This window comes from Berghia stephanieae, chromosome 5 (genome assembly GCF_034508935.2).
Source record: "Berghia stephanieae isolate SIO BIC M18660-M18661 chromosome 5, UCSD_Bste_1.3, whole genome shotgun sequence".
In the NCBI taxonomy this organism is placed as follows: Eukaryota; Metazoa; Mollusca; class Gastropoda; order Nudibranchia; family Aeolidiidae; genus Berghia; species Berghia stephanieae.
This window is the reverse complement of record NC_088364.1, coordinates 61,965,622-61,975,805: the sequence shown is the minus strand read 5'-3', so window position 1 is coordinate 61,975,805 and position 10,184 is coordinate 61,965,622. Positions and strand designations below refer to the sequence as shown.

General features: G+C 36.9%; 1 protein-coding gene across 1 annotated transcript in view; it reads right to left on the bottom strand.

Annotated features, from left to right (window-relative positions):
* Positions 1-395: 395 nt before the first annotated feature.
* LOC144973369 (ribonuclease Z, mitochondrial-like) overlaps positions 396-10,184 on the bottom strand; it is a 31,414-nt gene continuing 21,625 nt past the window's right edge. The window contains exons 15-21 of the mRNA XM_078915708.1: positions 9,634-9,775; positions 8,405-8,553; positions 7,082-7,181; positions 6,527-6,647; positions 5,583-5,661; positions 4,079-4,226; positions 396-2,395 (exon numbers count right to left, since the gene is read on the bottom strand). Of these exons, the coding sequence (XP_078771834.1) occupies positions 2,261-2,395; positions 4,079-4,226; positions 5,583-5,661; positions 6,527-6,647; positions 7,082-7,181; positions 8,405-8,553; positions 9,634-9,775 (874 nt within the window). The 3' untranslated portion in view covers positions 396-2,260. The remainder of the gene's footprint in view (positions 2,396-4,078; positions 4,227-5,582; positions 5,662-6,526; positions 6,648-7,081; positions 7,182-8,404; positions 8,554-9,633; positions 9,776-10,184) is intronic.

The following is a 10,184-nucleotide window of genomic DNA, read 5'->3' as shown; positions in this document are numbered from 1 at the left end:
GAAAAAAATATCATCTCCCAAAACAAAAACTATGCATTTGACTGTTTCCCTCCCAGTCAGGACTCCGGCCAGGGCCAGAACAAAACCAAGTAATCTCATTCCAAGACAAAGACAGAAAGCATGTTGGATAACAGATATAAGGGGATAGAAGACGCAGTATGTACCTCCCTGCCCACTATGGGAGACCAGGATCCCCACCCAGCAGAATGGGTTTGAAAGACTATTTCCCTCTTTAAATGGATACGGATACATAATTAATCAAAATTAAATGTACATAGGCAAATTTGAGATTTTAAAGATTTACAAGAAAAAAATATAGCTTTTAGAGTTGACATACTTAAGCATTGTTACTTGATCATTTAAAAAAAAAAAAAAAAAATGGTGAACGCCGTGAAAATCTAATATAACAAATTTAATCACATTTCAGCAGAGTAAAACATAAATGGAAATAGAATATCACAAATTGTATTCCAATCCAACATAAAGGACAAAGTTTACATAAAACATTCTATTACATAAAACAGCTTCTATCTACCCTTCTCCGGTATGAAAACTTTCTGGGCAGTAAAGTAATTTTTTTTTTTAATGGACTGTAAAAACGCAATGTATAAAAATAAATATAATGGCTTTGAAAAAATATCTAAAATATTAAATGGGGAAAGGTTTTGGGCTCAAATCCCCTCTTCAGCCAAAGACAAAAAAAGTCATAATCAAAATATCCTCATTAGATTAATAAGTAATTTTACAAAATTGAGTATAACAGCCTCAAAAATGAAAAAAAAAATACTAAACGAACATTTCGAAGTCAAAACACCTTTTAGCCAATGAAAAAGCAGTCAATGCATTAATGTTATATGACATGAAATCCAGATAGAGGGTTTACAGAATGCTACAATTCATTTACCTTTCGCCATTGTATTTTCCCCGACCAGACGGGATGAGAACTTTTCCGTTTAATATTTTGTTATTTTTTTAAGCTGGCTGTTATATTCATTATCGTACATTACTTATCAATAGATTGGCCACTACATTTCTGGCTTTTAGGCCAAGCCGTAGCTGAGTCAAACCTTCATGGGGTGAAAACGTTGAGGGCTCACCAAGCTCATCAACACCAAAAAAAAAGACTTATTCAACAAGTAGCCGATTTGTTTTGTTAGACAATGCTCCAGCCATCCCCTAAATAAATACATCACAGCATCTAATAGAAGTGACAGGGTTCTCTCCATCAAAACCAAAAGTCAAAGACATAAACCTTCCTTTCGCGAGACGAGCATCAGATTATTCAATATGCAAGAAGTATGAATCTCTATTGTATTATTTATTTCACTTTTGTTGTTCAGGGATTCATGGAAAATCGTACACAGGAACGGGACTATTTCATCTGCACACTTTAAGTATTCTAGTTGCATTCTATATATAAGTATTCTATTAAAAACACAGTAGTCGCTGAATTCTAGCAGCTCTGCAATACGATACGCTGGAGCTGGCTGACCGAATGTATTGTTTACCTACCATGAGCATTGGATTTCGGCACGCTATTTGGCTTCTCCCAAGAGCGTGCTGGAATCCAACAAGTACTGAATCCATAAAAGAGTATTGGTAAAAGTTGTTTATTTTGGAATAGTTTCAATTCCTGCTCCTAAGAAAAGGTAACATAACGGATTAAAAACAAAACAAAACAAAGCACAACAAAAAAGACCAAAAAAAAACCCCCCCAAAAAAACAAGCTTGAGAATTTATATAGTGCAATTTGCACAAAGCATAGTCAGAGCACTTTTCAAGGAGTCCTTAGCCAACAGCAAAACTTAACGTATAAGACGAACCCTGACACCTGTAAGGTGATATCACAATTTTGTTTTCCAACAGATGCAAAACTGTTAATGGCATGGTACTCATTTAACACCAAGTACAGTGAGAAAATGTGATTAAAGAGCCTTTTCCAAGTCTCCACCAAGCGTCAATGAGAGTGAAGATTGGACCCTTGACCTATCGGTCTGAAGGCAAGTGTCACACCACAAGGCCAATCCTATAAGATGAACCCCGACGCTATAAGGCAATACTATAATATTTTATTTTCCACCAGATGCAAAACTGTTATGGCAAGGTACTCTTTTAACACTAAGTACAGTGAGAGAATGTGAGTAAAGAGCCTTTTCCAAGACCACATAGCCACATGAATTACGAATTCCCTGTTTCCGAATGACAATTGAGTCAATGTCAATATAAATATACTTTATAACTAAAACTACTTCTGTTCTTGTCATAATTCATCCAAGTTAGCTTGATCTCGGTTCCTCTTCAAACTTTTGATTTCCAATCGTTGCAGCTTTTCGGCAAATATCTGTGACAGAGGAGGGATGAAGCTGGATAGGAGAGGCATTGTCTGCTGGGATACCTGTGGGAAGACATTTTCAAATGGTATGAACAATGTATATTCTTGTATTGATGTGGTGTAGTCCTTAAGGGCCATAAAGCCAGTCCTGCCTAGTACTACGAAAAATTCGTTAAAATACGAATTTTTTGCTCCAGCTACAGGGCTGCATAAACATCTTTGACTCAACAAATCTTGTTGAAAGGAAAGTTTAGTTCTTTAAACCTATATTCAGGAGTTTGGAGCATTTTTGGACAATGCTAAAAGTAAATTTTTATTTGTGAAACTATTTAAAGTGAATTTTTGTTTTTTTTCTCTTGGAAACTACGGATTTTTGAAATTTCAAGTCGGTAGCTCTGCATAAGACCCATGGAGCCGGAAGATACTCGTTTCTTTAGCATGAAATGGACAACAGCAACTACTTGTTACCATTTGGATAGGACAGTGTAGTCTATTACACAGTATTTTCCACGAAATCTGCCTGATCCAGCTACCAAATCACTGCTGGTTGGAAAAGGGTGGTTCACAAAAAAATCTTGACTTCGCCCATTATCAGTCCCGATCCCAATGTTGACAACGCATTTTCTCATCTCTCATTCGTCTTTGTTTGTTTGTTTGTTTTTAAGAGTTTTACAGCGCTTGACACACGTTTAGGTCATATCAGCACCAGTAAAAAGGAAGAAAATGGGATAATAAAAAGTTCTAGAATTACAATTAAAGCACCCAAGAAAAAGGGGAATAGCTTCAAATAGGGAGCAGATGTAGATTCCAAAAGCACACTATCATTGTACTTAGTTTGAGATCGCCTAAATGTCTCATCCTGACACAAGCACAGGTCCCCACTATAAGAAACACACTAAAATGTTTACAAATCATATATGTAGAACAAAAAATAATATAGTGTATAACAGAGAGATGATTTACAAGACAACTACACATTTGACTGTTTCCCTCAAATTTCATACTTTTTCAACTTGACTAGCTGTAAAAAAATATTTAGAAGTGAAATTAAGCTTCGATATTTCCCGAAGATGTACAAAAGGGTTGCTTTAATCATTTATGACAAGAACTCATTATTTTTTATTTTTTTTTTGTTTGTTTGTTGCTTTAGGTCTCTTCCAACACAATTGAGGTTATATGAGAGACCGCTGAAACAAAAAAACAAGCAATCTAACAAAAATAGTACAAATGTAAATCAAAATCATAACCTAGAGATATCATAAGCTAAATTATAAATAACCAAGAACAAACAGGCAGAAGATTTACAGAAAAAATAATATCCCCTGTCAAAAATACAATCACAAACCAAAGAAGCAGGATAGGCTAGTAAAGAGAAGAAGAAACGACATCACTATCGGATCGTACACCCATGCGAACATCATAGGTATATGATTCAAGGGTGATGCTCCCATCCAACCACCCGCTTTTTTATTTTTTAAAAATGACCTTCTAACTAAGCTTGGCAATAACTCAGTTCAGACCTTATCACCTTCCGATGGATTGTGTTATTCACCGTTATTATTATTATCATTATTGGTGGTTGTATTACATTTGTTGTATTTTTGTGGTTATTTATGGTATCATTTTATTCTTTGCTTCCATTTACCTTTTTTTTTCTCACTTTCATGTATGTTGTCATCAAATTGTATGAATTATTGGCAAAAGCCTAAGATGAAATAAACTTTGAAAAACTATAACAAATCATACCTGCATATTATCAAAGGCGATGCCAACATTGGAAGGAACTGACATCCCAAGGAAGGGAACCATGTGTGGATAGCGTTGACTGAAATGGGTGAGGACAATATGCTTGGCCTTCATCTGTTTTCCAACATCCATCGCCTCCGAGAAGGTGCTGGGGATAAAATTGTAAAATTGGTCAACAGTCTTCTGTTTAGCAAGGTAATAAAAGAAGCTTCTTAATCCCACATAACATGAAAATGAAATAGATAACAATGTGAAATTGAGTGTAAGTTTCAATTTAATACACGAAAACAGATAAAATGGACGTTTCGGTTTCCCCTTTTTTGTTGACAAAGGGGAAACCTGAAACATCCATTTTATCTGTTATCATTGTTATTTATTTCTTTGAGCTTCGAGCAGCAACATATACATGAAAATGAAATAAAATCAGTCCGAAAACCTAAATATTTGAACACACCTTTCAGTCTGCAGGAGTCCCAATAGTTCAGTTGATAGAGCACTCGCTTCACATGCAATTCTGACCCGCCGATTTAGCCAGCAGGGATTGAGTAGCTAGGTCTGTAAGACATGGTGGAAAGTACTTTGTGATAGACTTATAGTAGTCCTTCAGAGCCAATGGGCCCATGGAGCCGGAGTTTATCCCGGATTCTATAGCGTGAAACGGACAATAGCAATTGCTTGCTAACCTTTGGATAGGACGCTAATCTATCACAAAGTACTTTCCACCAAATCTAACACTCAGCTACCCATTCACTGCTGGGTGGACAGGTGAGGAGGGGGGTCCGATAAAAATCTCGACTGCACCGGGGATCGATCTTGGTCCCTTTGCGTGTGAAGTGAGTTCTCTACCAATTGAGGTATCTGGACCCCCAATTGCGATACTGTCCTATCCAAAGGATAGCAAGCAATGGCTATCCTCCATTTCATGCTATAAAATCAGGATAAACTACGGCTCTCAAGGACTACTTTCAGACAAATCCATAAAAAGAGTTTACAAAATCCCTGAATTATTGTCGATTTAATGCTGGTTTGTTTCTCTCTGCAGATTGCTTTTCTTTTGAGGGGAGAGGAAGCGATAAATGTATTGAGTTTACCTGAAAGTCAAGTTGTATCAAAACGATTATTTATCAGCAGTTGGCAGCAATGTATAGAATTGTATTATTGTGCGGCTATGTGGTCTTGTGGTATGACACTCACTTTCAGATCGGAAGGTCCTGGATTCGAGTCTCGCTTGGCGCATAGTTGAGTCCTTGGAAAAGGCTCTTTACTCACATTCTCTCACCGTACTCAGGTGTAAAATGAGTACCTGGCCGTTAACAGCGTTGTCTCTGTCCGAAAAAAATTACAATATCACCTTACAGGCGTGATGTCGTGTCCTTAATGTTAAATGTTACTGTTGGACAGGGACACCTTGTAAAGCGCTTTGGGCACGTTTAGTGAAAATTGCGCTATATAAAAGCTCAAATTTTTTTTCTTCTTTTTTAGAATTCTATTTAGAATATCTTACCTGTGTCTGCTGGCTTTGGCATGGGGAAGGAGGTCGTCTTCGTGTGTTGCTTCGTGAATCAGGAGATCACAGTCTTGACCTTAAGGAGAAAATGAAAAATCATAGACAAATAATATATGGACCATTGTTTAAGGGGTTTTTTTTTTGGTTTGTTCAACTTTCCAAATTTAAAAAAATATAATTTGTGGGAAAATTTGGGATATTTTTGAAGATCTGACAATGATGATGATGAAGGTGATGATGATGATGATGATGATGATGATGATGATGGGTATGAGGATGAAGATTTTGGAAATTAGCTGGAATATAGAAAAATGATAACAAATATCAGGGATTTCCATGTAAACCTGGGACAGTTGTCAGTTGTGGTTTTGTATTTAGGTATTTCACTGTGAGTCTTGACAATATCAAGAGGTCGCCTTAACATCCATTTATCACAGTTGTCGGTTTCACCAGTCTGTGGAGACTGACGGTATCAATAGTCTGTCAGTACGTCAAGTTGTTTTCTGTATTTTAAAAACTTGAGCTTTTATATAGCGCAATATCCACTAAATGTGCTCAAAGCGTGTTACAAGGGGTCAGTGACCAACAGCAACATGTAACATGTAGAACGAGACATGACGCCTTTTAGGCAATATCCTACATGTTAAGTGTTGCTGTTGGCCAGGGACCCCTTGTAAAGCGCTTTGAGCATGTTTAGTGGATATTGAGCTATATAAAAGCTCAATTTGTTTTTAATTATATTTTTAAGTCGCTTTCCTACTTATAACATGTCTCTGTCAGAAAAAAAAAAAAAAAAAGTGTAATAGTCCCTTATATGTGTCATGTCTCATTCTACATGTCAAATGTTGCTGTTGGCTTGAGGCCATTTGTAAAGTCCTTTCAGCATATTTAGTGTATATTGCAGTTTAATTAAAAGTTCACATAAAATCAAAAAATCTTACCGGCTTGTACGAGTCGATCACAGGGTCGTGTGTCGCCAGAGTAAACGAGTTTGAATCCCGCCTGATGAGTAAAGGTGACACCGTACGAATTCCTGGCATGAATCACTTCAACAGCACTGTACTGTGGGCACGACAGAAATTCAATACCAAATTTAATTCACTACAACATGTCTTTCATGTCAAACAAAAAGCATTTTAAAAATAAATCAATTGTGTCAGTATATGACATAATCAGTCGGAAAGTGAAAATTTTGGATTTGCATTTTCTGAAAGAATATGTTCCCCAGAGCATTTTAATCTCTTTTAAAAACAATATATTCCCTGAGCTTCAAATTGTAAAATCCTTTCGTGAGAATGTAGTTGGGTGGATAATAAAACCGAAGAAATGAAAAAAACGAATATCATGTAATGGTTTTTCACCTTTATTCGCTCATATCTTAAAACTAGCTTGTGCAACATCCAACAGGTTTTGCCAAATCAGCACACATATAGAGTTATGTCCCTTACTATTATACAAAGGTCAATCCCAGAAAAGGTTTTCTGGTCAAAACTTACATTCGTAAAACCCAGCTCATTATGTATATCTTCATCAGAGGCGACATTCATCTTCAAACCGTCGTCAAATTCTTCAAGAGCTCTTTGGTGTTTGTGAAACCTGAAGGTTAAAGGTTAAACCGAACATCGTTTATATACTATTTCATATACTAAAATAATAATGTATTTGTATAGCACCAAAAAATAAGGCAAAAAAACTGTTCCTTTAGAGTCACAAGGCCCATGGGGCCAGTGCTTATCCTAGTTTCTAAAGCAATAAATGGAAAGCGGTGATTGCATGCAACCCTTTGGATTGGATGTTAGTCTTTGTCACGGTTCTTTCTGCCAGATCTGAATGAAAAGGGTGGATATGGGAGGGGGGAAGGGTCGGAAAAAAATTATCTCAACTGCAATTAGGATTGATAACAGTCAGTCCTTGTGCTTGTAAAGCGACTTGCTCTACCAACAGAGCACAAAAATCCATCCTGTCCAATACTGAGCACTCCTTCCAAAGTGGTACTGAAAGCAATCACTAGAGGTAATAAGGGCTAACCCACACTGGAGACTGACTCGACGACCCAGATAAAGATGTCTGGCACGGACAAAATACTAAGAATAAAGAGAAGAGCTATTCTGCCATTGTCTCTAAAATTACGAATTTCAAAAATGATGATAATGGTAAGAATAAAATAAGAGGGAGGGGTGTTAAAAAGTGATTTTTTTAAAATGATTGCCAAAAGGGAGCCAAGTAGGAAAATTAATTGCACTCCTTTCCCCCTTCCCGATTCCATTACCTAATACATGTGATATTACGTAGTTCTGCCAGCTGTGCCAGAATACTGTCTTTATGTTTTTGGTGGCAAAGATGGTGGTAAGTTTTATACAGAATTATCCATTGTTAAGAAATTCCTATTTCCTGGCATTCTGATTCCACTTTTGGAATAAAAAGGGTTGGCAGGTCTGTATTAGTAAACTACCTACTGTACCTTGTTCCCATATATTATGACATGATCAAGCTATTTGTAATCATACAGAGCCATGAGGCCCATGGAGCCGGAGTTTATTCCGGTTTCTATAGCGTGAATCGGACAATAGCAATTGCTTGCTACCCTTTGGATAGAATGCTAGTCCATTGCAAAGTACTTTCCACCAGATCTAACAGACTCAGCTACCCAACCACTGTTGGGTGGACAAGGGAAGCCGGAAAAAAAATCTCGATTGCACCCGGAATCGATCTCAGTCCCTTTGAGTGTGAAGTGAGTGCTCTACCAACTGAGTTATCGGGACCCACGTTAAGCTATTGGACTATTGCTAATTGTTTACCTTATCTAACAAATTAATTACCTGAATAAGTGAAAGATTTGCTCCACTTCACAGTGGTAAAACTTGAGCCATCTTTTCATCTGAATCGGCGCCATCAAGATGACGGGTTCAAAGGTCACACCGTGGCTCACAAATGACTTTCTTCTCTCTTTCAACAGTGTCAATAACCCCTTTGAACAAAAACATTTCATGTCAATAACATGGGCTGTCACTTATTTAATAGATAGAACGAAATTCACGTCACTCAGCTCTTTGTTATTGTTTTTAGACAGCCATTTTAATGATAAGTACTCACTAAATTCTATCAACCAGACTAAAAACGTTTAAGGTTACCCAAAGTTTTGTGTGTTGGTACATTATATCCGGCTGGTAGATGATATGAGTATTTTACCTAAACTCACAGTATTAATAAACAAATGTTGAGTGGTGTAATCCAAAAAATTTCTATCAAAATTGTTGGAGATTTGCACAGATATTTTCATTCTCCAATTTACAATGTGACAAATAATTTAACACAGTTGTAATACTGAATACATCATTCACTTTCCACTAAGGACTTGTGTTTTACTGCTTTGTGTTAGATTACATTAGTTTTGCTGTATTCTCAAAAAAAACATGTATTCAAACTTTTGGCCAGAATACTCGTCCTTTAAATATTGATCGATTAAAAGGACCTTTCTTTATTTTGGTAAGAAACTCTCAAACCTAGGACTTCCGACTTGCAGGTTAGCAAAATATCGTGTATCATTTTTGTGAAAAAAATGGGTGTGCTTTATATATTAGTACCAGCATTTTGTCCAAATTTGTTTTGTTTAATCTAAAAATAAGGGCAGCGTGGCTCAATGCTGCAGTCTTTGCTTCGTACCCGAATGGTACAGAGTTCAATCACCTGCCGCTGCGCTGTGTGGCCTTGAGCAAGTCACCTCACTCAAGATCACTTTGCAGCGCTGCTCTGCGGCTGACGCCTGGGTTATTCCAGTCTTCCCTTGGAATAGGCCCTAAAGACAAATTTCCCCTTGGGGATGAATAAAGGGAATTTAATTTTATTTATTTATTATTTATCTAAAGTAGGGGGTATACGTCTTATATACTGGAGTGTCCTTTATGCGAATACATACAGTACAAACCATACTTTTATGCATTTGTTGTCAAGAAAACGATTTTACTCTTATAAAAAAAACCCAAAAAACAAACAAAAAAAACACACACACATACACACAATCTGAGCCAACTAATGAATAACCACTTACCAAATGATGATCTCCATGCATGTGAGATATGAAAATCGCTTTCAATTTCAAGAGAGCTTGACCGGCTTCATCTTTCCCATAGAAACGAAAGAATTGTCCGTAGGAATCCTCACCACAGTCCAACATGATAGTGGTGTCTTCACTGAAAAGGTTTTTTTAAAAAATAAATATTAATACATAAATAAACATTCACTCTTTCAGTACTGACGCTATATTCGTATTTCCGTCACAAAATGATGGCTGACGCCTGATTGAGGCAGTGTGAGAATGACAAGCTAAGACAAAGCGACATTCGAATTCAGTGCAAAATCTCAAGTAAAATACCCCCCTTGGGCCAGCCAATTGAATATTCTGATGAAAGAAATGATACCGTTGGTTAAATTTATTAGGATTGGATTACATTATTATTTTTGCCTTTCAAGAAGGGCCGCACTGTGCAGCCATTGGCCAGTAGAACAGATTCTGCTCTGGCTGCACAGTGCAGCCAATGGCGCTGAAAGAGTTCCAATATAAAGACAATTACAGCTGTCTGCCTTATAGTCTTAATATAA